This window comes from Hirundo rustica, chromosome 5, assembly GCF_015227805.2.
Source record: "Hirundo rustica isolate bHirRus1 chromosome 5, bHirRus1.pri.v3, whole genome shotgun sequence".
Taxonomy (NCBI): Eukaryota; Metazoa; Chordata; class Aves; order Passeriformes; family Hirundinidae; genus Hirundo; species Hirundo rustica.
In genome coordinates this window covers 45,557,437-45,585,144 of record NC_053454.1, presented here as the reverse complement: position 1 = coordinate 45,585,144, position 27,708 = coordinate 45,557,437, and the positions used below count along the sequence as shown (strand labels likewise).

General features: G+C 36.4%; 1 protein-coding gene across 2 annotated transcripts in view; it reads right to left on the bottom strand.

The window, feature by feature from the left end:
* The window catches only part of TLL1 (tolloid like 1), a 64,015-nt gene extending 36,799 nt beyond the window's left edge, over positions 1–27,216 (bottom strand). The window contains exons 1-8 of one of the 2 annotated variants that reach the window (XM_040065391.2): positions 27,094–27,216; positions 19,845–20,023; positions 17,904–18,009; positions 14,879–15,003; positions 8,362–8,477; positions 2,902–3,004; positions 1,636–1,752; positions 563–708 (exon numbers count right to left, since the gene is read on the bottom strand). In XM_040065391.2, coding sequence (XP_039921325.2) covers positions 563–708; positions 1,636–1,752; positions 2,902–3,004; positions 8,362–8,477; positions 14,879–15,003; positions 17,904–18,009; positions 19,845–20,023; positions 27,094–27,197 — 996 coding nt within the window. In that variant the 5' untranslated portion in view covers positions 27,198–27,216. Of the gene's footprint in view, positions 1–562; positions 709–1,635; positions 1,753–2,901; positions 3,005–8,361; positions 8,478–14,878; positions 15,004–17,890; positions 18,010–19,844; positions 20,024–27,093 lie in introns of those variants that run through there. The other variant, XM_058420607.1, reaches the window with a different exon arrangement.
* Positions 27,217–27,708: the final 492 nt, after the last annotated feature.

The window sequence follows — 27,708 nt, the reverse complement described above, 5'->3', positions numbered from 1 at the left end:
TGTAGGAATAAAACAGATGGCTGAAATACTACTTTTTCTTTTTTATGTAATAATTTACTGCTGTTTAGCAATGTTACACACAGCGTGATGTACACTAAAGACATACAAGTATGACGACTCACCACATCTTTTTTCTCTCCTCACTAAATATAGGTTTATGATCTGAATATTAGTTTTAGGGTTTTTTCCTTTTCAAAGCAGAAGCCAAAAAACACAGTGTTTTTTTTCTCCAGCCACATATTCTTTTTTGACAATAAGATTTAGCAATGATAAACGTCCTGGGTATTTAACAGTGTATTGAAGTAGCCTCGCTGAGCTGGATGACGTACTTGGTAAAATGTGACTGTCTTCAACAATTTAAACACTTTAATTCAAATATTAGAGATAACATTAAAAACCTTTTATTTTGAAAATTTCTGGGGAAGATAAACTTTCATGGATTCTGGAGTTATTTTTTCCTAGAGGATTCTAAAATTCATTCACAGGTTTAATAAATATTCCCTTAAATTTCACTGTCACTTAGCCACTAGATACTTGTCTGAGATTTGTTAAAAAGCTTTACCTCAAACGCTTGAAAGGTTAATCCTACATTGTAGTTTTCTGACACTGTTATTTTCCACACACATTCCTTCATTGGTCTGTAGTCATCAGGATAATTGGGAGACTGGATCTGGCCTTCATTTTTGTGAATTTCACCTCCACAAATAGCTGATAAAAGCATAACATTTTACTGTCAATAATGATATTTTCTGAAATTTTCCCATGCCTAAACTGACATTATATGCTCCCATTTTCAAAATTAATAATAAAATTGTTCTGGAAAATACTTAAATCTACCAAGGATAAATTACTGAAAACACAATCAATTTAAACCATTATATGTACTTCAGTTAGCAAATATAATTTCACATTTCTAATAGCTCTAAACATGTCTACAGTGTTGAGGACAAATTTGTAATCAATAATCTGAATGTATACATTTTACAGAATATATTTAAAAGGTAAAAATAATTAAATTTTTGTTCCCCCTTGAAATATACTTAATAAACATTCTTCATTAATATTTACTAACCCTTAGAAAGAGACAAATGAAAGCAAAATCTCATTTTTTATAATGATCTATACATTTTAACCAACAATTTATCACTTCAAGCTTGCACTCAATTTGAAGACACAGCTAATATAAATAAAGAAATATTTTCACAAAAAGTACAGGTTCTATTTTAAGCAGGTGAATGTTGACTTGCTAACATACCCAATGCGCATGGGTGCCTTTGTTAACTATTCCCAGAGTACATGGAAAATATAAGACAGATTTTTCTGAAGGATAAACAAAGTACACATAGAAATCTTTGCAAACACTAAGCACAAGAACATGCATATTTAGTTAATTAGAGACTGGTAAAAAATGTTTATGCTTATTATCAGTGATTTCCCTGAAAAAGAGCTCAGCTGAAATCTTATCACAGGAGGGGTTTGAAAATGCCCTATCTAGCAATTTAGCACCTACTGTCTCTCAATGATAAAATACTAAGTTCATACATTAGTTCTGATGGGGATGATTAATATCCAAAGGTATCTGGTTAATATTTTTCTTCCATAATCAATTAATTTTTAATGTTATAAGAGGCTTACCTTCATAAATTGCTGCAAAACCTTTCCCAACCCAGTTGCTGCTGCTGCGGAACTCAATCCACATCCTGCTGTCGGTGGACGCGAGGACTTCTGGCAGTTTGTCACCACAAAACCTGCCTAAAAACATGCAACCAGTAACTGCATTTTCTGCCGCCTCTGAAACCAAATGCTGCAAACATTTATACAAGTGTTTAACTTTATGAGCAGAAGTAGCAGAACAACTCAGTGGAACTATTCATACGCTTATGGTTGAGCACATGTGTTTCTGCAGGACAGGACCTGACACACAAAGATTTTTTTATAAAGCTTTCAGAACATTTTATTGCAGTCAGGCTCACAAGTCGAAGCATAAAACCTTACGGGGATTAGTGAAAAAAATTGTGAGAGATTGTTTCTATACATACAAACACATGCATTTTGGAATCTTAAGAAAGACACACGATGTACATCACAGTAATACAGCTCATTGTGCCCAAGGGACAAAGAGATTTCAAAAGTAACATGTAAATGACCTCTTCTACATTATCCTCTTAAATTCTGCCTAGGTAGGTAAAATTTCTGTTTTTCTAGCTGATAGGAAAGAAGAGAAGAGGATAATTACTGTCTGGTCGTAACAGTTTTTTCATTTCCTGTTCAAGGCCAAGAAAATAGACATTCCTGTTAGAGAGCTGTCCTCTGTATCTGAGCACTAGCCTTATGGGAAGTGAAATCTTCCCACTAATTTTCTTAATTAAAACAGGATGACAGCAGCTCTTACATTTCAGCTGCAACTCAAACTTCATTCATTATTGCTTTGCACATCTCTTCTCTGCAAGATCAGGGAAGGACACACAAAGAACAAATAGAAGCAATATACTCATAATCTTAAGGGCACAAATCTCGTGAGAACCACTCCACAGCAGGTGCATGTTCTCATCACATGACCCAAGAATTTGCCATCACATGTCCTACAGATCTATCTGTAAACTACTTCCCAGAAAAAATCCCATGGCAGCTTTTTAATTCAATATCCATGAGCAAAGCTAAATCTTGTACATTTTGTAGTTGGCATCTTTCCACACTTGCAGCTGAATAATGGCAAGCTGCAGTGAAAGGAAGGCTTGAGGCTTGAAGTCAAGGCTATTTAGAGGGGGTTTTTCCCATCCCCAAGTTTAGATGCATTCTACATGCCTAAAACCCAAGAAGTTTGTTGTGGGTTCAACAGCAGATCCACTGAGCCCAATGAGTGTGGTGCAGTGGATGGTGCAGCGTTTAACAGTCGCATACCAAGCAGAGGGGATTTTCTCCAGTAGCCATCTCTTACTTCAATATAGTCGTACCAACAGAGACTGCTCTTGTAAAGGTCCATGGTGGTAAAGTTTAAAACGATCTGCAATCAGATGAGAAGGCCTAAATAAATTGTGTGTGGTAAAATAAGAGAAAAACAACAACATTTTGAAGAACTGAAGCCAGAGTCGTCACCTGTAATGGCATTCCAGCTATTTAGACATTTAATTATCTTCTCTTCAATTAGTTCTTTGACTAAGTAGAAGTTTCTTGGGAATATGAAAATTGTTTTTATTTAACCTTATATATTTGAGCAGATTACAAACTACTCACATTTAATTGTTCACAGGGAGCTTTTCATTGAGAAATAAAAATTTGAGAATGCTAATAAGATAAAGTATTACAGTAATATAATTTTAAGTATGTTACTTGATAATTCTATTGCCAATTCCTCTTGCATTACATTTTGACTATAATCAGCACTAACTATAATCAACCGCAAATAAAATAAATAAAAAAAAAATCATTGTTTTATTTTGGTTTGTACTTCTCCTACTACTCTTTGGAAGAGGTACTTTAGACACATAAATGTTGACAATGTTGGACAGTAATTCTGAAAGCAAGTTCACTAATAAGAAATGGTATACAGTCCCTTCATGATCCCTAATGAAACTATAATAAAGCTTTTTATACAGAAATCTGAGTTCTGCATATTTTTGGAACTTTGAACTTGGACTCCAAGTGTTACTGAGAATATCTATAAACAGGCATATTTTCAATATTTACTACAAGGACTACCCTTATACTAAATTACATTATCCTTGTTTTAGAAATATTAATCCAAAACAGACAGAAACTTTCACTTTTAACACAGGAATTGGATTTGTCCTGATCACACGCTGACGCAACTGTTAAGTTTAAACCCTGACTGACTGGATAGCATTATGTCCTGAAATTACAGGGATAAATCCAAATAAGGAAACTAAAAGTTATTTGTATTTTGTATTATGAAATAATTTCCAATTAATACCTTTTATTGGATTTAGATGTACTTGGAAAAACAATCTTCTTCAGAATCAGCTCTTCAGATTACACAAATAAATGTTTCAAACTAACTGAAATTCTTCTCTATTCACATTTGAGCATAGAATTGGTATTATCTTAGCTTTCATCCTAGAAACTCACAATTGAAACCTGCCATTATAAAACAAACACGAATTGCTGCACAGTAGCAGATACCTCACACTGCAAAAATACATCTCCATGGCAGCTTATGGAGCAGCTGTGAGTGTCACTTGAAAGGAGACCCTTAGTCTAGATTCAAGGAAAACCAAAATTAATACCATAACTGGAAAAAATGAACCCAGACAGAGAAATAAGATGGTTTAGTTCCATCTCAAACTTCTCAGTTTCATGCACCCTTTCATGGATATTTAACCCATGGGACATTTTGCCTTTACTACTTGGGCAGTCCTTCAGGAAGATGTACTGAAGAAATAAATGCACAAATATTACCACAATCCCCAAAAACACCTATTTACCATGAGAAATATTAAGAGCTGGCTAAAAATAAAAGCATTCATATGCTTTACTCTGCTTCAGTTTTTTAATATATTTCCAAACCCTATTTGAATCTACTTCAGAGGATGGCAGAGAGATCATTCTCTCATTCACACAGCAATTGTGAATTCTGTCCCTGGCAGAATTTTTCTCCTTCAACTCTTCCTTCAAATAAAGAGACCGCATCAACTACAGAACTTTTGTTCTCCTCAAATCATCCACTTTGCAGTTCAGATTCCCTCTGAATGCCTACCTTCTTTTTTTTTTTTTTTTTTTTTTTTTTTTTTTTTTTTTTTTTTTTTTTTTCTCAAAAGAAATAGGTAGGTATCTCTGTACTTATTGTATACTGCTTGAAAAGCCGGCTGCCCTTTTCAGTCTTATCCTTTTCCAGCCATGCCAACTTTACCCCCCAATCTGTGCAGTCAGAGGGGTTCAAAAGGGGAAGCCCTTTTGCTTTGCCCTGATGAGATGCAGACATCTGCTTAAACTAATCCAGCTGGCTCTGCTGGAAGCAAGCTACAGAAGCCACAACCTATACCTCCTTCATTTCTTCAACTCCTTAGAGCCTGGGGGTCTCTCTCACCAGTCTAGCCACAAGTTTTCCTTTTTCCATGACACAGCCAAAAACTGTCATATTTCTTCTCTGTTCTTTGGAAATTCAGCTTTTCCCAAACCTTAGTTGCCAGGATAGAGGTGGGAAATAGATAGTTTCACTTAGCTGTGATCATGTCAGTGTCTCAGAGCACTGCTATCTAAATGGAAATGGTTAAAATTTAATGAGCCTCCTCAATGGCTCCTGCTTTTGAAACTACATGAAATAACCTTCACAGCCTTTTCTCACCCTGGCATGCCACGGTATTTGATGATACAGCAATTTCTTAATACTGACTAGAATTCATTAGCTGTACATGGGCAGAACCCCCAGTCTGTCACAGCATGATTTCTGGCCATGAACCAAACAAGTTTAAATATATTTATGATTCTGATATGTTATTCTGAAAAGTATTAAATAAAGCTACAGACAAGGCAGAGCTTGTTCAAGGGGACAGGATGGCTGAGAGGCTTCCCAGGAAAAACAATCAAATGGGTATTTGTCAGCACAATTAAAGAATTATTGATTACATAGGAGATTTGATTGTGGTACTGCAGCTTCCAAGAGAATATATCATGCCTCCTACTGCCTGAGATAAGAAAGCACAAAATATACAAAAAATACTAGTAATATATCCCAAGGTTTCTGCAGGTGGCATTTTCTACCTATATCAATCAAGGATTTTTCTGGCCTATTTTATCTTTCATGTAAAGCATTAAGAAAATTTGAAAAGTGGTGTAACCTATTCAAAAAGGCAGATTCAAATAAAACCCTGGAACTGTTGCAACTCTCCCTATGCCAGTAAAATTTCTACACACCAGAAAGCAGGATTCACCCTGGCTGGGGGCATACAGCATTAATAACACCACCCTCCCTCCGAGACTCTTCTGTGCATAGATATACTGAAAACAGCTTTTACAGCTACAGTTTACCATGCAGTCTTAAATGTCAAAAGTAAAAGGTGAATGGACTACCTTGTTTTACTAAAGGGAACACACATATTTTAGATTGGCTGGGCAACTTATGATGCCCTGTAAATAAAGGGAATTCTACAACTAGTGCATGCCACTGCAATCCCAGCCTTCATTAAATTTCTGGGCATCAAAGATCAGAAGGGTCCTTACTTGCAGAAAGAAGCATGGAGAGAAGCTGTCCAAACTATGCTCATACAGCAGAATGCTAAGTCTCAATAAATAAATAGAAAAGAGCTAGGCAAAGCCTTTTCAGTTTATTTTTAGGTGACTAAAGTGCTCACTGACCTTTCAGAACATGACATGATGCACTTACACATACTCTAATCTCCACACAATATTCCTGAGAGTTATCAGGGCCAAAGCAGCCAAGGAACAAAAATTTACATGTATTTTCATTTTCCCTTCAGTACATGAATATGCTACCACCATTTACTGAGAAAAATTGGGACCAAATATAATGCTCATCCAAGGTATCATGATATATGCATTAGCTAAGATTTAGACCTCATGGCTGAAAATAGGGTTCTTTATCTAAGACAGCCAGTATCCTACGGGAATACGGACAAAATAGACTTTTTGACACCAACACAAATATCACTTACTTTATTCTTGCTGAACTATATGGAGATTAGAGACTTGGAGGTAATAACAGTGTCCTATGGACATGACTTGTCATGTAAAATTTCAGCTAGAAAATTCTGCTTACTCTTTTCCCCATTTGGGGGAGCAGTTAAATTGGGAAAGGAGCCAGTCCTCTCAGGTTGCTGACTTCAAAGGGGCTTTCCCTCATTAAGATTTTGTCCAGCACAATGCAGTTCCCAGTGGTGGTTACAAATGCAAGACTTTTTTTTTTAAATTACATTACAAACATAATTCATATTACATTGGTGTCTATAGATAGGCTTACACAAAGTTGGAATACACTATAAATATTAAACATCAACTCACACATTAGAATTTCTTTCAAGAGCAAATAACTGTAGATGAACACATTTATTTTAAAATTATTTTTTTAATGGAGCGGTAGAAAAGTCATTTTTGTTGTTATCACAGTGATGTCTAAAATACAACATAAATAATGTGTGGGACATAAATTTACTACCTAGAATAATTTTCATGCTTTGCACAAACATTCCCTTATTCATCTCTTCATTTCTTTTCCCTGACAAGCTGCTGAGCCACCCTTTTCCTCCCAGCAGACAGTGTTTAGTTTTCCTCCCATCTCCGGCTCCTGCCCAGAGGAGGACAAACACTCTCCAAATTACTTTGCTTTCATTCCCCACAGTAGCAAATATCCTTACAGCTCCTCAAGATCTATTAGAACATCAAGAGTATATATTCTTGGTGTCTACCAGGATCCTGACCTCTAAGAAATATGGAACAAATACAATCAGGAGGAAACAGTGTCCAATTCGTACCTAGTGGGAGACTTCTGAGACAAATGACTCAGATATCTGGGGGGAAGTGCTGGGTTTTCCTATTTGAACTTGCCAGTACTGAATCTGCTAGATTCTGTATTTCAGTCTTTGGATTCTGTATTTCATTCTTTAATATTTGACTGCTTGATAACAGCCACTGCTTCATATAAGGACACTTACATCCTTTTTCCTGCATATTTTGTCTCGGCTGAAGCTTTATATCACTCTCTCTATCCTTATTTATTTTGAAGCAACCTGATATTTAAGGCAATTATTTAAAATAAGATTTAGCTAGTATATTTTGAAAGTGTACACAGGAAGGACAGGTTTTACTTTCACGAGGATGGCACACCTCTCTACAAACTGCTCTCACCGAATCCATTTTTACCCCCACTTTTTCTCCCATAAAATTAGTCCACAGAAAGTAAAACTACATGCACTACAACAAATTCCAGGGAGCACTCACAATGACACTTTATTTACTAATGTTATTATGGCTTCATTTTAGAAACAACTTACTGAACCCTTAGTTACAGCCCAGCTATCAGCCCTGTCAGCTCAGTCAACTTCCCTGATCCCATGCTGGAAAATGGACCATTCAGGAGCCTGGATCACCTCTTCTACTTTTATATTGAACCGTAAACTGAACTAGGAGCCAGTTTTAAAAGGAGTTCATGGTGCAAACATACAGCAGATAGAAATCATGCCTTTATTTCACAAGGACACACATGAAACTGATAAAGTGGTTCTAATGCCACAGATCAAAGTAAAGTAAATAGTACATAGTCCATGGTCCCATTTTTTATAACACACCATTACCATCAATTAATATGCATCTTTTAAATGAAAAGCTAAATAATCACAACATTTTACTTTGAAAATAGTATCTGTGTCTAGGAAAGGAACGTTAAAATACCTTCTCTCCCGGGGTCACAGAGATTCTCCATATGCAGTGTGTGTAGGAAGGATAACCATTTGGAAATCCAGGAGAAGAAAAGTTCCCTGTAGATTCCTGCAGTGTTTCTCCACAGGCTGAAAGAAAAAATTACAGTAAAAATATAAAATTTAATGTGCTTAACGGAGAAAAATGTATCTTTCCAATATCTACTCAGAATACATTTAACTCACTGCAGATGCAGAATGGAAAATAAACTAGTTAGTTTACAATTTATTCAAAGTCATGATTTTAAGCCAATCTGGCATTCTTTCCATTTTATGCAGGATGTTTTTATTCCATGAACTATTTCACTTGTGTATTGTCTGCTGACATAACCAGAATTATGGCAGTCTTATAAATATCATTGCTGTCAATCAATTGCAATGTTATACATAGAACTTTTTTGGTAATTAAAAAAATGACATCCTGTAAGAACTAAAACAAATGCTAGCACAACATGATTTGCAGCACACTGTAATTTTCTCAGTGATTTCATTTGATTTAGTCCTTCACCCATATGAAAAACTGATCTGACATAAACTCACTTCTTTATGTTGGTACAGAAAACTAAATCCTATATTCAACAAAATCCCTTAGCAAGAGTGATTTGTAGAGATACAACTAATAAAAGCAAAGCAAATGTAAAGTCTTAAAATACCAAAGGCTTTTCTATTCTTTATTATTGAAGATTTTAACAACCTTTTCTCACCTGTCAATCATGCTGCTAGATGCTGACGGACACCGGCTAATAAATCATCTTCACACTAAAATATAACATTGGCAGTTACTGCCACTCTCTACCATTAAAACTGATTTTGGTAAGGTGTTGCACCTTAGTCAGTCATCTTTTTTCACCTTAATCAATTTTTTTCATCTGCTGATTTTGCAGGTGTGACACAAGATATGAATTTGATATTATCTCATGACTAACAGTGTAATCAGATCTGCAGCGCTTTCAGATTACAGGGCTACCATTGGCAGCAGGTGAACAACTGTGTCATCAAAATATCAATGAACTATAAATGTTCTGGAAATCTTTAAATAAAAGAGGACAAAGAAAAGGATTGGTTATGATGAAGGCAGCACAGCTGTAAAGGCTGTTTTGTTAAAATTTTGTTAAAATGTGATCAGACAACTATGCTGTTATAGCAGGTGTAAATTCAAGGCATTAAATATGCTCTTTGACACTCAAATGGTCATAATGATGAGGAGAAAAAGGAAAGATGAGCATGGCCCTCAAGAAATGTAATGGCTAAAGCCACCATCATTGTGTCCTTTAGGAATGAAACAGGAAAAAACCCACATTTTCCTCCCTTCATTTAAAAAATGTGGTTTTTTTCTTTAAAAAATTGCAGGCAGCCACAGCAAATGGCATTTCTGCACAAAGCTTTTTCAGTGAAAAGGCTATATCTGCCATTAGCCACCATTTATTGTTAACACAACAATGAATGCAAAATCATTTAATTTGCAGAGGCCTGTACTGGGCTCCCCCAGAGCTGGTGAGCTGTGCCGTAGCTTACAGTGCGTAAGTGAAGAACTTCAGAAAAAGCCAACAGTGAAAATTGTAGGAGTAGAGGACAGCAGGACCTAAAGATGAGACATCCACAAAAATCCAAGTACTCCTCTCATCCCTTTTAGAGCCTCTCTTATTCTTCCTCTCATGCATGGGGTCATTAAGATTATGCTGGAACATTCCATGCTCCATATAGAGAAGATGTGTACAGACCTAAAACAATCACTTTTAAGTTGCCAAAGGAGTCATGGAACTTTTTCTTTCCCCCAGGAATTACAGAATAAATCTATTTAATGGGAAAATTTATCTTATGTCCTTATTAAATTCCTGGGAGCCCTCTATCAAAATAAAATTATTTGCAGAAATATCTCTAAATTCCACAGAAGCATAATAAAACTTGTAAGTAAATAGCTTCTACTAAGAATTAACACAATCAGAACTTATGAAATTGGGCTTTATGTGTTTTGCCATATTTATCTTTCATTTTAAATTATCGATTACTCAAGGGAACTTGAACAGGAATAGCTTATACAAATCAATAATTGAATTAATTTTCTATGGGATCTGAGGTCTAGGCTGGCTTCCAAAGCTGCAGTAGAGAGGGCAGTATTTGGGAATTTCTTGTTGAAAAGCACATTTCTCAGCAGTGAGAAACAGGTAAAATTCTATCAGTGGACAACGTAAAGGTTTTCTTTGTATTTGGACTGTAGCAACTGCAGTATTCATGACTAGGCTTATAAAACAAAAAATTATAATTTTTTTTACTGGGTAATGGTCTGCTAGTAATGAAATCCACTTTCAGAGAGAAACGTGGAAGCAAAGTAAATGGTAAGGGCCACTTATTTAAATTTTATTTCATGGTTGTTTTAGTATATTTCAAGTCAGAAGATATCAATTACAACCTCAATCTTACGTGACTCTGCTTTACAAAGCATTTGTACATTTTTATTCCTTTGTTAATCATTAACATTTGCCAAGGTTTTCTCTGACGCTTTTTCCCCTCTTTCAGATGCCATGACTTATATCAAGTTTACTGGGCTAGACCACTTGCAGAAATGCCACTTTAGCTTTCCCCACACACATATTCTAGCCATAAAAGCCACTCTCCTCTGCTTTACAGTTTGAGAAGGTTAGACAGCTAATAAGACTTTCCGTGGTTAGGAGAGGGAAACTATTTTTGGTTCTCCTTGTAAAGATTAGCCATGTGTGTAGGCAGCAGGTGGATTATGTGCTCATACAAAGCAATTCCCACCAGTGTACTCTGCAGCAGTGTTTAATTACACAGCCTGCGTATGAGACCTCTCTGGGCTGTCCTACACACATGGTCAAGTCCCATCAAGGATTACTGTGAAATCTGCACATGATGAAGCCCAGATCCCCCAGGACACTTAGGGAACCAAGTCTCTTTCTTTTTTATGTAGCACTAGCAAATGCTTACTATAATTTATGGCTAATTTGAGTTTACCCGTTTTCTTTAAGTTCTTTAACACTTAGACGCAAGTCTGTACAACAATACATATATGGCATATAAAGCTGCCTAAAAATATCTAATACTGATCGTGTTCTTGTTAAATCAAAATCTTAAATCAGTTTACTACAACTCAGTATTACTATTGACTTGATTCCTCTTTATAGTTATAGAGAAACTGTCTTAATATAAAAACACTGATCCTCCTTATGCAGTGAACCAAGGCTGATTTTTGAAGGTGAACATTTCAAATCTAATAGGGATGGGAGCAAGTTAAGCCTGAGGAACAGTGAGAACAGCACAAAAAAGAGACAGGCTTCAACCTTCATCTCCTTTTTTCTACACATACTGTCACAGACCCAGGCAATTTGTAAATTTTCTGAACTTCATCCATCCAGCTTCTCTTTCTCTAAACAGATTTCTCCCACCAGTCTGAGACTCCTTTCCTATCCATTATGCAGTCCCACTCTACCCACTGATTTTTTCTTCTCTCTTTTGGCATATGAGTATCTTTCTCCATCATTTTCCTTTCTTATTCTTCTGCTTCTAGAAAACTACATATAAACTTTAACTACAATTTCTGTATAAAACTATAGGGGCAGACCTGTGTTGAAATTTTAGGAGTCAGAAGAAAACACATTTCATCAGCCAATTAGACTGTCTGAAAAGCAATGCAATAAATCCAACCTTGAAGTTGAAGTTTTACTCTCAAATACCAAGACACTCAAAATTTAAAATCAGATTGGCAGAGGAAGGACTTCAACTTGGTTGTTTTCTTTCCTCTTATTATTCCATCACATAACAATATAACTCATTTTTAAAATGTAACAGACCCCTATCAACAATTACATTTTCCTTTTACAAAAATCCTAGAGAAAAGTTATAAACAAACCAATATTGCTGTTGCTACATTTTAGAGACCTGGCACTTACCCTACTGCTGGGAGGCAGGTTATCAAATCTCACTCTTTGGCTTCACCAATCTCAAAACTGTTTCTTGGTCAGTAACCCACTTCCTGTATATTGACTCTGAATATCCTGACTAACTAAAACACCCTGGAAGGCTCAGCTGCTTCCCTGCTGTGAGGATCTACTCCAGCAACCCTGAGCTCAACTTCATGCTCATGAGCCCTAGAAAAAGACTTGGACCAGCAACTCTTTGCAGAAATGATTAGGGCTCTAAACAAAACTATAAAATCCTTTATCACAGAAGTGTGGGTCTCTGGAAAATGCTGATTAAGTCATTGTTTTCTGCATTTTCATTGAATGGCATTTAAGGCAGGACAAATGAACACATGAAACAATGCAGTCATTATTAAGGATCAAATTATTCACTGCTGCTTTATCATAAGTAGGCATCATGATTAATATATTTTGTTTGAAATAGTAAATAAAACATACCTTAAAAGCCAGAGTATCAGGGATTGGATTGCTATATACTACAACAATCATTTGATTCTTTACATAAAACCAAAAACTTTATGTCTCTGAATTTTCAGTTTCAGTATTTGATGGAAAACTTATCAGAAGAAAAGTACTGTGCAACTTTCAGAGATTTGCTTTCTTTATAGGATTCAGTCTGGTTTGTATTACTCAGCTATCCAGCTTCTATTAAAATTGATAACTGAAAAAATAGCATTTAAAATAGTATGCTATTTAACATTTGCAGAAAAAAACTTCTGCCTTTTTCTCTCTCTTAAAACACACTTTCTTTTATGGCTCATCTAAGTAAGGCTGGAAAGCCAGTATGTTTTATCCCAAAGTTTGCAAAGCTGGTTGCCAGAAAACAAGCATAATCCTTCAACCACCGTTCATTTTTATTATTCATGTGACCCCTGTTCACTGGTGCTGCAAAAAATATCTTACTTCTCAAGTGCATGCCGCTACTGAACAACCACATTTGTTTTACAATACTGTGAAGCAAACATTCAACAAGACTTTCATGACATTGAAAGAAATTACTCAGTAATTTTTCATAACATATATGAAAAAGATATTTTCTCTGAACAACCCTTCGAACATTAACTCAAAATGTACATTGTATCTTTTACAGTTCTGAAAGTGCATATTAGAGTATTATGCATATACTAAGCAGACTAGTTTGTAATTCTTTTCTTTAAGTCAATATGATCACAAGATACCACCTACCTGCACAGCAGTTTTACTTGTATAGACTATTCTTTTCCTCCAAAATTTATCTTTTATCAAAATATATACGTATTCTTTGTGTTTATGAAATTGCTGCTCTCTGTATGCTCTCATTAGAAATAATGCTGCCAAGCATGTAATTTTTAAAGTACTTTTTGTACCAAAAGGAAAGAGCAAAAATTGTTCTCAAAGGAACAGTTGTTAAAGAAAAGGTGCTTAAGCAGTTTCTGCTCTGGCAGGCCCAGAAGCTCTGTGCATACTCCCAGTATATACAAGGCTACGATTCAGCGTACTTTCAGCACAAAGGAAATGTGTATTTCAGCTGTACAGTGCACACCAAATGCACATCAGAATCCTCAAATCTTCAGTAAATCCCACTGCTGGTGGCAGAAATTTGAAGCAACTCCATTACTTTAATACTGATCCCTTTCTTTAGTCCTTTTGTATTGCTGGTTAAAAGTGCCAATATATCTAAGTTAAAACAGTTCCTGAGGTGTCGTTAATTCCTATGAGGAGCAGTGTGGCTGTAAGCCTTTGTGGCACAGAGCTGGGATGCCTAGCCTCCCACAAGGATCTTGCTGGTAAATTCTGACTAAGGGATGGTGCTTCTGAACTTCTTTGATTGACACCAAAGGTTAACAGTGGTATCAGCAGTAACTAGAGCAAGGAAATGAAAACCTTTTCCTTTGAGATTTCCACAATTCTGGCAACACTTAATGAAGAAAGAGCACTAGAGAACAACATGAACAACAAGGTTGACTCTGGGTCACCCCAGGCTTGCCACTGATGTCTCTGAGACAGACAACTCTACCACACTACTTTGAGGTAAAAAAATTCATATGCATTCATGTCATAAGGTGACAGAATAAGGCAGAAGATATTAAAATTGTAGATGTATCTGTTAAAACTGTAGACATTTTCTACAGATCTAACCATCTCATCCACACAAGAGTTTACAATTTAGTTGTCCTCGCTTCTTCTCTTGACAAATTTTAAAAAAATTTAATGGGTTCACAGCTGAGCACGGCAAAGCATTTTGCTCCTTCTGCACTCATCTTGAATTCAAATAAAGAACTCTAGCCAGTATGCAAACCAAAAGTGATGCTAAGCAGATTTTCTAGTTGTTGAACAGCTAAGAACAGCAGATTGAAATGTCATGCTGTTTCATACAGTTCATCTATCCTCAGGTGCTTTGCATTCCAGTGACTTTATCCACAAGATTTTTTTGATTCGATTCCTGAGCGGCCTATGTCAGTTGCCAACCCATAAAGAGAATACTGAGCAGCTGACTCAAAAAGTTTATCATCCCTCTTGAACAAGTCAAACCAGTTGCTAGTATGTGCTTTTTGTTTGTTGGTGGTGCAATACCTGGACATCTATACAGCTTTCTTGCCTGTGCAATATCTCCTTTACTTAGACGGGTACGCTGGCCAATGGCAGGTCGTATACCATTGTCATCACGGGAAGGGAGAATGGTATCCAGAAACATGCCCCTAAAAAAAATAAAAATAAAAATAGACCCCAAAAACCTCTACCAGGTTTCTGTCATAAAACTGTCTGAGTTCCATGAATGTAAAACTGTTTTGTAAATCTGGTTTTTACATTTGACATAAATAAGAGGGTAAAATACAGAATTTTAAATGAAGACAACATGCCATAAAATTCCTCAGGTTGGCAAACTTTATGCAAAGTTACCAAAAAAGAATCTTCTCTCATCAATTACCATATCAGCTTATATATTTCTGCTAAACAAGAGGAAGAAGATCTCTTACTGTTACTAAGACTACACAGGGAAAAGACACTGCTGTTAAGCTATTGCTGTATTGGGAAAAAAAAAGCCAAACAAACAAAAAAAACACCATAAAATTGCATAAAAATACATAAGTAAATCTCTAGCACAAAATTGTTAATCACAAAGCTCCTATTTCTAATGAAGTTTTTTATGAGAAGTCCTATAGTCTGACTTACATGCAAGAGCAGGTAAAGTCAAACACATTTGCCAATCATGATTCTGTCAAGTGTTGTAAGACATTTAACTCCACTCTAGCTGCTGACATTTTCAAAACAGAAATGCTTACTTGCCAGCCTTTACTTGTCTCACAACATAATATATCAACTTACCATATGTGATTTTAGTGACATTAACCTTAAATGACAAGACATCATAGAGAAGTACACTTGTTCCAAATGTGCAGTTTATTCAAAATTTCCGAGATTTTAAATATGCTCCAAAACATTTTGGTATCCTCAATTAATTTTAGTAGAGTAAGATACAAAACTACATTCTATTATTATGTTGCAGAATTTAAAAGCCCTCAAATCCCATAAAATGGAAGTTAACAGAAAAATATATTTCTATAGTCTCTTTTTGGTTTTTTTATAGTCACTTGTATACTTTCATTGAAAAGTAAAGCCAGTACTTTCAGACATAACATAGATCCAAAAATTAATGAACAGAAAGGATCTTTGTAGTCAGGAATACCATTTATATACACATATTGGTTTTTAAATTATAATAAATTAACCATTTTGAGTATTGCAGATACATACTGCTCCCTTTATCCAGATAGATTTTTTTGAGGCATCATTAGAAATTTTGTAAAGACAGAATCATCTCAGGATGTTACCCTAAACAGTGAAATAAACTACATATGGCATTAATCAGTTTCGAGAACTAAGGCACATTATTCTTTAGAAAGCCATTGCATCTATAAATTATAATTCTATTTTCCACTGAATTTCAGCACAACAGCAAACTGATGCTTTTTATACTTTGAAAAACTTTGAAAACAATCCTCTCTTGAGTGCCTTAGAGCTTTAACAAAGGAACATACTGTAAGTTTTAATGCAGCATGAACAAAATCATTGTGTATGACTACAACTTTATGATGTTTTGTGATTCCTACCACTTATCTGGGTGAGCAAACTCTATCAAACATAGCTGGCAATATGCCTCACTGGGCATGACTCACGCTTGCAGGATGAATTAGTGCAAATCAATACCCGACCTCAGGGGTTTGCTGGCTGTTTTTAGACAGTATGAAGTAACAACCCCTTGTACCTTGGGGCAAGGCATGCCTACTCATGGCACTATCAGTTTTTGCCAGCTTGGAAAGTGGTGAGATCAGGGCCGGAAAATCAAATTACCTTGATGTTGTCATTGCCCTGGGACTCAGGGGGATTCTGTCTTGTTCAATTACTCTATTTTATACAGGTTCTTATAATCTCTTCCTTAAGGTAATGGTATGTGTAACTGGATTAAGCAATTTGAATAATAGCTACCTCATGTGGTTTATTCCCATGCTCTTCCAGGGGTGAATTATGTGTATGCTGAGTAATAACCAATCCTTTGGTTGGAATTTTATTTAATAACATAATTTATATTGAGAGAACAAGCCAAACAAATTTACAAAGTCTAGTGAGGTTTTAGTGGCCCTCAGTTCATTTCAAAATGTCGGACTGTCTAGTATTTTTGCCTTAAAATGCATGAGTTGGAAAAATAAATTTAAAAAAACCAACCAAACAAAAAAAACCACCCAAGCACATCACTTCCCAAATTAACTTTTTGTTGGGTGTTTCTGGAGGTTTCTTTTTATTTTACATTATTCTGGTATTTTAGAGAATAATTAGCTGATGAAAGATAATAGGAGACTGGGTGAATGGCTCCTTCACTTTTTCTCCAGAGTAGGGCTGACCTATGGGACTAGCTTATTGTGCAACTCCCCACAACCCTGCATCCTTTCAGAGAGAACCGCAATGAGTTACTGAGGAGCTGAGAATGGACCAGACTGCAACCGGGCAGAGCAAGACCAGTGGAAGTCTTTATTATAAGGTTTTGATGACTGTAACAATCTGTACAAATACCAGAGAGAAGGCTGCAGCCTCTGTTATAGACACCTGACTGCAGTCCTTAGCAAAGGCTGTGGCTTGTGTGACACATGTCCAAATAACCTGTGCTCTACCTTCATAATCCACGGTTATGAAACTCTACACATCAAAAGAGATTTACTTGTCTTTTAGAGAACGGATTGTGTTACACATAACATTCCTAGCCATTTCACTCATTCGGCTTTTCTAAATTCAAATATTTGTGGACACAAAAAGAAAGTGAGTATCGTATAAAATGGTGTTTCCAGTTTATCTTGTCTGAAAATGTAAAGAACTGAAGCAAGATCAAAAGGCTGCTTTGAAACTGAACAGAAAATAAATGCATTTTCAAATATAATTAAATTATTTTGACTTAAAATAAACAAGCTGTGCTTTGACTGCTGTAAGAATACTGCATCGCAAGGGGCATTTTAAGGGACTTCAAAATACTTCAAAAAGCATAGTTCTTAACATACATAGACAGGAATAGAATTAAAAGTCAAAAGGTATAACCTGAGACTCCAACCTTGAGAAGGTGTTCCTGGCATAGTGCATAATGCTGTCAAAGTCATATGGTTCCCCAAGGGAGTTCACCTCTCCAGGCTCCATCTTCAGAAAGTTATATTCCTGACCTACAAATGATTTATAATTATAGATTCTTTAATATCATTTTCTGTAAAGATAAAAAACAAACAGGAAAAGAAAACCAACAAAGATCCTAACCTAATTACTCACTGACATTCATAAATCTCTGCCATTTGGGAGAAAGTGTGTGACTTTATTATGCCCTCTTAACTGATAGAGCAGACATCTCCTGAAACACACATCAAATTTGTGTATTTGGATTTAGAAAGTCCAAATAGTTAGTCTCATGCAACTAACACATAAAGGCCCCACACACCATGATGTACAGTCCATACAAATTTCTGGTTTGATTCTTAATTCCTAAAAGAAATCATTTTGACAGCAGACTCCAGAAGAACCCTCCTCACTCATTAGACTGGATACTAAGAGTCTAACTGGATACCAAATCCAGCACTAAACCACTGGAGACTTTGCTTCAGGAAGGCTGCCCTCTGAAGCTCCATGAAATGCAGACATTACAAAGTCACATTTTCAAGATCCAGCTGTTGCAAGTTAACAAGAGCAGAACAGGAGAAAAAGAATTATACTTAGTTCATAATCCCATACCCTAAGTTCTTTGACCTAATCAGTACATTAGCAGTACAAAGAACCCCTTACTTCAGTTTGTATTCCCACTGGAAATGGGATAAAAAAACCCTGCAGTGACATTAACATTTTAACTAACACAAGCTGCATAATGTAATAAAACCCAAATGTGTCAGTGGTAATGGCTTCCTGGTCCCATTTAGTGATCCTTAAGCTCATGCCACACCACAAGAAGTAGTTTCTTTCAGTCAGAAACCAGAGAGACAATTGAAAGGGAGAGCAGGCAGCTAAGGATGGCACTCCAGCTGATTTTCTCATCACAGTAAAAGTAAAGAGGAAGAGCTCTTATGGCATCTGCACAAGTCAATAATACAGTGAGATAAGAAAGAAGGCTCAAACATGCCTGCCCTTTTGGGACTTTAGAGATTTAAGGTAGCTTGTGTCAGCTGCCAGTCCCCCTCCAAGTCCTAGATGCAGTGGAAAAGACTCATCCTATCTCAAATACATTTTTATATATTTTCTAAAGAAGCAGAAAAATACTCCAAGCTATCACTGAGCAATTTCTGATTTCACCCTTTTTGAGCATAGAATTCCTGTAAGTCAAAATCAGTGTGTCGCAAAGACCATATACATTTAGGAACGTGGCAAATGAAACACGCCTAATTCCCTTCCATCTTGCCTACCCAACACAAGCAAGGGCACAACAGGTAAGAGCTGACAGTCACAGCTTAAAGTTCCAAGTTCCTCAGGTGCTGTATCTCAACAACACCAAGGTCACTGCATGTTCTGTAGAGAGTGAGGTGAAAAATGTGCGAACTGCAGAACCTGTGCCTGTCGGTCATAGATTCAAAGCCCTTCATCTTACTGCCCAGGTCAAAGCCTCTTGGACAGCTACAGACATATTTCTACTTAGCATTCACTAATGCCTACAAGAGAAATACCCTTCCTCAAGCACAGAAATATTACTTGTAAGACTTAAGAGCATATGAAATATACTTAAATATGACTTAAGAGTAGTGGCTTCTTTCAAAGTTTTTGAGCACAATCGTTATTTTACTCCTTCGAGCCCTCTATTTTAATGGCTTGCTACTTGGCCAGTCCTTTGGAAAATATTCTACTATAATTTCAGTATTTTATTTGTAAATCAACTTGAGATCAGTCAAGGTAAGAGGAATAGCAGGCATAAATGCTACTTCAGTTACTCAGCACTCAATTCCAATACAGTTGAGCAGATGAAGGAAACACCAAGAACAAATATATGATTTTTTTTCCCACAATACTTATCAGTATATCTCACCAGGTTGGATGTTTTCTCTAATGATGGTGACATGGTCATCACGGTCTGGTCGTGTATGTTCATGCCAAAAACCTATCACGTGGCCCAACTCATGGACAACTATGCCAAATTTATCACAGTTCTTGCCAATAGATATAGCCTGAGGGCCATTTCCCCTCCGACCCACATAAGAACAGCATCTGTAATTAAAACACAAACACAGATGAAAGTTTTCATATATATTTCTACAAACCACATAACAAATTCAGTTAAAACTTGAGAAAATAGTATATAAAGATTCAAGTAAGATGCACAATGTAAATTTGGATGTCTCACAAACTCTAGATCTTCTTCCAGAACAGTTTATTGTTCAAAAATACACATGAATGGGGTTTTTTGATATTATTCAAGGTCTTAAAAGATGTTAGCTTTCATCGACAGAACTCTCACTGTCATGACACTCTATTCAGTCATTCTTAGAATGACACAGAATCTCATTTTCAGCAAAAGAATAAAAATAAACGATGCTCTGATGACAGCACACACCATCATCTCTTTGTGGGTCATTGATAAAAATGTTAAAAACAACAGGTTGCAGGATAAGCCCCTGTGATAATGTACTTTCAGTCACAGCTTGAGTCCAATCCATTTGCCACAACCCTTCAAGCCCAACCAATTTTAACCTATTTAGTTTTCCATTCACCTATAATCCTGCAAAATCACCTTGGAGACTCAATACATTTAAACACATTGGTTTAAGTCCTGGAATTTAATTTGTAGTTAAGACCTTTATGATCTTAATACAACACATGATGGCAGGGGGATTGAGGAGAATAAATATAATTGTGAAAAGGCAGAAAGAATCCTTTTGTTTAAAACAGTTTAGATACTTCTGCAGACTCTTCATGTTTACCATTTTGTGAAAACTCTAAAGAGAAAAATTGCAATGCAGAACTAAAGAACATTAATGGTTTTTTTATGGTTTAAGACAAATCAATAGGTCATTGAGACCTAAAGTTGTAGACTATTTAACACATTTTTAATAGTTTTAACATGACTATTTTATTGACTCCATATACATTACATGCTTCAGCGAGAAAAGACATATTTGGTGGCATAAAAATTTCTTTATATATTCAATATATTTTTTTCACAAGGATACTTTGGAGATAAACAGATATAAAGGAAAAACTGAAAAAGAAATTATTCTAAATAGCACTTTCTGTGATGTCTCCTGCTTTGCTTTTATTGACACTATTGATAACAAGGGCAAAATAATAAAACAATAATTCAATTACAGTTTCTCTTCATTCCTTCTCTTCCTTTTGGACTAAATGAGGGTTTAACTTTTTAAGGCTGTGTTTTAGATCACCTCTGAAAGCTTTTAGTGGTATTTCATATATGAGACAGATTTTTAGATGTCTTGACAAAATAATTTGACATTTTACTCTTGAATGAAAAAAAAAAAGGTTGAGCATTCTCAAGTGTGTTTAATGACTGAGAGCACTTCATCTGACAAATTTTAAAGATGGCTTTTTTTCAGAAGATAAAAATTAGCTGCAATCTTTTACACAGTATTCCTCTAGGTTGTCTAACACTGTACATCTAAATCCCAACTTATTGGGAGTTATTTTTTTAATGCTAACCTGCTCCTAAAAAGTAAGCAGCCAGAGGGTGAGAGTTCCCTTACACTGGTTACTTGACAGATTTCAAGTACTCCCTAGAAAATATAAAGAAATTTACTGAGTGCTTCTTTACATGCCAAGAAAAATAGAATTAACACCAAGTCTTAAAATAACAGCAGTAGTTCACACTTACAGAGGGTCATTAGGATTTGTTAGGTTGAATGTCTTGTCAAGCACACCAGATACACCCAATTAAGCTACAACAATTTACTTCCATAATTGCACTGAGACAAAGAATAAGGAAAACAAAAAATGGAAAAATCTATGAAGTAAATTAATTTGTAATATTATGGGTTTGACCCCAGGTGCGTTTGACAAAAAAATCAAGATCTTTGTGCTGTATGAGCACTTGTCGCACCCCTTAAATTGAATCAACTGGCAGGTTTTAAAGCTCATCTCTTTAATCTCTATCGCACCAGACAGCATTTGGAAACAGTAACTATCTATGAATCGCTAATTCTATTTAATCAGTCTAGCTGGTCAGTGATGGTGAGCAATGAGAAACAAATGACAAAGAGAAAGTGAAATGAATGGAACATGCTCATTCTTTTAAGTAATACCATTTCACTACAACTGTCAAAAATGCTCTTGATGAAAAGGAAGAGAGAATGAGGTAGGGTCAATGTTATCCTTTTTTAAAAATATTGCACCTGTGAAAAGGTGACAATATAAAAATCATCATAGTTCACGTCAGCTTGCCATGGCACTGACTGTATGAAGGTGTGAATGAATTTCATAAGCATACTAGGAGCACGTATGGTCACCTTTATGTTACACAAAGCATGAAAAAGACATTCAAAAATTTCCAAACAAAATCTCACTCAGGAAGCAGAGAGTTTTTCTTTCAATCACAGATATCACTCCATCTATACCAAGGAGATACTGGCTATGATCTGGCTTGATGAATTTGCCTTTTGTCAGGATCAAGATACAATCGTGGTTACTAAATGTTCTGATTAGCTGCCCTAAGAGGACTTGTAATGACAGAAGTGTCTCCTGCATCTTTATCTGACCAGTGGAGATAGATGTCCGCTCCAATATTACAACCAGTGTTGCTCAGCTAACAGCTGCCTATCCCAGGGGATTTCTACAAACCGCTCCTCACGGTTTGCGTCAGCGCACCATGCTCTAGACTGTGGTAACCTGTGCTCACACCCCTCCTGCAGGCCACACCACAGCCAGCACGAAGCTGTGCCAGCTGCCAGGGTTATTTAACACCTGAGAGCATGAGTCAGCCCTCCCCCGGGCACAGATTATTTAGCACAACTCTAGTTTCTTCTCATTTTATAAGAATGATTAAGGACCTTTAATAGGATGTTCTTTAGCTGAAGTATGCTACAAAGGTGCACATCAGATATTTACTGTTTCACCAACTTTAACAGCTTGCCAGCAATGCCTTTTTAATACACTAGGAAGTTCAAAAGAGGGTAAAATATTCATCTGTTCACTCTACAGTATTTGGGGAAGTATATGAAAGAGGTTTGGTTTTTTTCTGTATCTCGGACAGAACTGTCAGATACCTAGACAAGAAGATACAGTAGCGATTGAAATAAGTCATCTAAATTTTATCATAAAAATTGTCTAAGTCTTCTAATGGAGAAAAAAATTGAGATCAAAGGCATGCTGAGCAACCAGAATATGAGTAATTATTCCTTTCTTTTTTGTCCTACTATGTAAAAAGGAGCTTGATCTTGTACTCAATAATATTTATTAACACACTGTGACTAGATACCATCCCAATATGCTGACAATTTTTTGGCTTTGAATACAGAGAAGTACACTGACTGAATCTTCGGGCCCTTCCATTTGATAGGAAGAAACACAAGGATAGAGAAGCAGTAGTGAGCAAAGAGTGTTTAAGTCTGTTACCTGTTAGAATTTTATTTGCCTTAATCAACTAGATGCATAAATACTTGCTGTAATTGATATTAATGTCAGTGTACACTGCTTGACAGTAGAATCACAAACACTAGTGTCTTAACAATATATTCTTATTTTCACTTTTGCAGCTTATGGATAAAAATTACTATCACTAATTAGAAAATTTCAAAGTACTCAATTAGTGATTTGGCTTTATTATAAAACCGTATTTTAATAATTAACCATTATCAAACTAGTTAAATAAACTAGACATGTTGAAAAGTAGTTATAGTGTTCAACTTCAGCAGATTAAATTATTCTCATGGGAGGGAGGGATCTGGCTGTAAAGCTTTTGACATTTTTCCAAACTGTCCCTAAGCAAACTAGAAAAGTCTGATATGAAGGTGGACTTGAAACTGGTTGGAATATTACAAGAAGTTAAGACAGAAAGGACACTTTTTAAACTTGCAGCCATAGAAAACACTGCTAAATACCAAGAAGACAAGCAACTTAAAGAGATTATACAAGAGATCTGGAAAGGGAAATATGGAATTACTTGGCATCTTAAGAAGTGCCTGGTAAAGACTGGAACCAATGATGGGGTGTCCGTGCTGTGGGAAGAGTTCTAGCTTTTATTCAGAATAATATCCCAACAAACCATGTGGCAAACCTGGCAGCTGTTGAGAAACAGGGAGGCACCATATTTACATACCTAAGAGGAAGGAGAGGCTACAAGTTATATGAATTAGCTCTTGCACTGGCTCAGCAGAAGTAATGACTCATCTGGACAAACATGCCCTAGTTTTGGGGCTATCAATTCAAGAATGATGTGGACTAGCTGAAAAGAATCTTAAAGAGCAGTGTGATTAAGGGACTAAAAAAACCTATTTACCAAGAAAGATTAAATGAATTAGGTGTTTTCTAGCCCACAAGAATATAGAACAGTGGGGAGAACTCAATAACAGTATCAAACTATATAGCAGATTTCTTCAAAAAGTAAAAGGAATTTCCCTTCTATGGCCAAGGGGGAAAAGTTAATGTCCTTTAATTGCAATAACAAATAGCTGATTTAGCTATGACAAAAAATGCTGGCCAAACTTTCTATGTTTCTTATATTAAGGATGTTGAAACAATACAATTCCTAGAAGGCTGTGAAATTTTCATTTCTGCAGCTTTTTAGAACCATATCAGCAATTATATAGAAATAGCTGGTTTTGTCTTAAGAATACATTAGATATCTTTCTGAGATCCCTTGCAGTCCTATGGGTCTATGATAATCAAAACTTATCTCTCATTCCTTGCTGATATAGAGCCACTCAACTTTACGAAAGTCAAGTATCTCCTATAGCCAGCTGCTATATTTCAAATATGCTTTTTTAATCACTGCCCTTCTGGGATGATCTTCCCATGAACTGTTTCAAGATGTGATGCATTACACTCCAAAATATCCTTATTATTTACAAAGGCTCAGTAACACTTCACTTGCTAGTGTGCTAATGCTGTCATATGAGACTATTGTAGATACTGCCACCTGAATTTCCACATATATGACTATCCACTTTGTTTCATTTAATGTGTTATGTTTTGACTGTGTGCTCTTTGGGGCAGGGTTTATCATTTAGCTTTTCATTTCAACAGTGCTAAGTACAATAAAGTCTCCGCCATCTGTGAATGTTAGCTGCCATGGTAGTACAAACAATACTGACACAATGTGCTAACAAACCAACACAGCAGGGTGCCATGGGAAAGAACTGAAGATTAGTTTCAATGCAACTGGCCATGTAGCAGAAAGTGTTTGCAGTTGGTTTGGTGTCACTTTAGTCTGGGCTCTTTCCGTGGAAAATCCTGCGTCAGCACTGGATGCTGATGGGTAGTGCACAGTTCCTGCTCACCCGGAGAATACATGTCCCTGTTTATCTGGATCTTCCTGAAATGACTTGTGGACCCCCCAGAAAAATCATTCAACTGCCCCTTCTGTTTGGCCTGGCTTTACTTCACCAATGATGGACTTTTCAAACCCACACTCATCTTTGTTTTTTTTTTAAACTTGTTACAGCCTTGGTAAATTATTTGTATTTTGCAAAGTACCCTTCAATAAAATAACATTAATGATAAAGAATAATATAGACTTTGGAGTGGATACTGAGTGTATTCCAGCCTTCTGGTTATAACCCAGCCTTCCCCTGAAGTGACTTGATCTCATGAAACATCAAGCAGACTAAGGAACAATTCTTTGACTGAAGAGATTTTTTTTTGTCATTTCGCTTTGGGGGTTTTGAAGTTCTAGAATTTGCATTTGGCAGATAGCCCCATAAATCTCTTTTTAAAGTGCCTGAAAACACTTATATCTTTCACATTCTCCTGTTAAAATTGCTTTCTGGCTTCTATGAATACAAGAGAACCATCATGATTATTCTCTGCTTCCCATTTCTCTTCCAGATGTGTGCCAGTATCCCTGAAACTTATTTAATGGGTGAATCCTCATAGACCATGACATCGGCTCAAATCACATGGGCTGCGTTAACTAAAATAATATACATGCTGGCTCAGAACAAAAATCCATTTTATTTGGCACAGTTTCTAAGGAGGGTCTACAGCAAAACTACAGTGGCACAAGAACATGACAGGAAGCCATAGAATAATCTCCCCTCCTGCAAGGATCTGGCTCAGAGACTTTCAGGGGCAAAGGCAATGTTTTTCAAAAGTAGCCGAGGAGTTGGTTTTATCATGCTGTCCTATACCTTGAGAAGAATACAATGGGTGCTTTAAAGAGATAATTCTACATGTAATTTTAGAGGTTATAAATTAAATGCATTCAGCATCATTCCTACAATGCAAGGAGGTCCCAAAACTGATTTTCACTACCCTATCCTATTATGATTCAAAAGTAGACAAGCAAAGGGCTCAATGATCACAAAAGTCACTAAGTTGGAAAGTTTCTCACTGCAGAGCCTACAACTCAAATAGGAGGTGACTGTCAGAAGTACAGAATTTCCATGGGCAGTGTGTGCTCTTTTAGGGAAATGAACATGGTGCATTCAGGAAGTTCACTGAGCACTATATAAAATTAAGAATTCTGAGTGGAGTAAATAGCAAACATAACTGACTGAGGCATTTGTGAGCAATAATATCTGAAGATGGAACATGGTGATTAACAGAAAGCTGCACTCATGAGTAATAAAACCTGTTCTGTTCACTTTTACACATCAGTGACTCAGAAGAAGGAATTTGCAAAATGGCCATAAATTTAGTGATTAAACAAATCTGGGCAAGGACAGTCTAGCAATACAAAAGTTAAAATTATAACAAACAGTTTAGCTGAAAAAGGGATGTGGGATAGATATCCACATTTAATTCAGCAGTAAATGTGATATGGAGAAAGCTAAGAATAAAAAAAATTATAAACCTGAAATACCACTAGAAAAACACATGAATATTGAAACCATGACAGAAAGCAAAAAATAAAAGTCTTATATCCATCTGTGTATATATTAAGATAATTTTATCTAGAAATAGACAAAAGAGGTGCAGCTTTACAAAGTTACCACACATACCTGTTTCAATGAACTTAAAAGCCAGGCAGAGCACATGCACCATTTAAACGCAGTAATTACTTAATCATTTCCTGGTGAAGTACGTGTATTTCTTTATGAGTGCAAAGCAGACAGACGCGGCCAAAGGCCGAGAGCAGGACTACGTGCTGCCATCGGTGCACACTCACTTACCCACAGGGTCTGTAGGTGAAGACGATGTAGCTCTCCTCATCGCTGCGCTCGATGAAGGTGACACAGGTGTACTTCTCCCAGTGCCGCATGGCCTGCTTGAACATGGCGCGCTGCGTGCCTGCAGGAAGAATCGCAGCAGATGAAACCACAGATTTTCCCTGACCGCAGCTTCCTTCTTACAACAACTACTGGGAATATAGGCCTGGAAGCAGTCAGTGAATCATGAAGCCCTGTGTGTCCCGGTAGTCCCATGCATGGCAAGGTTCCAGGTAAAGGGATGCTCAGGCCATCAGTTCGTCATAACATATGCGCCTGCAAGGGGGCTAACACTGCCTGACACACCCCAGTAAATATAAAACCTGCCGTAAAGATCACCACTAAGTTACACCAGAGAAAGACTGCAGAAGAAATACAGAGTTGCTTATGTGCCTGAATCAACACGGTGTTCACTAAGCAATTTCCCAGATGAAACTATCAAGTGAACCACATTGCAGGAGGAGAGAGAAAGAGAGAGAGAAAGAGAGAGAGAAAGAGAGAGAGAAAGAGAGAGAGAGAGAGAGAGAGAGAAAGAGAGAAAGAAGAGAGAGAAAGAAGAGAGAGAAAGAAGAGAGAGAA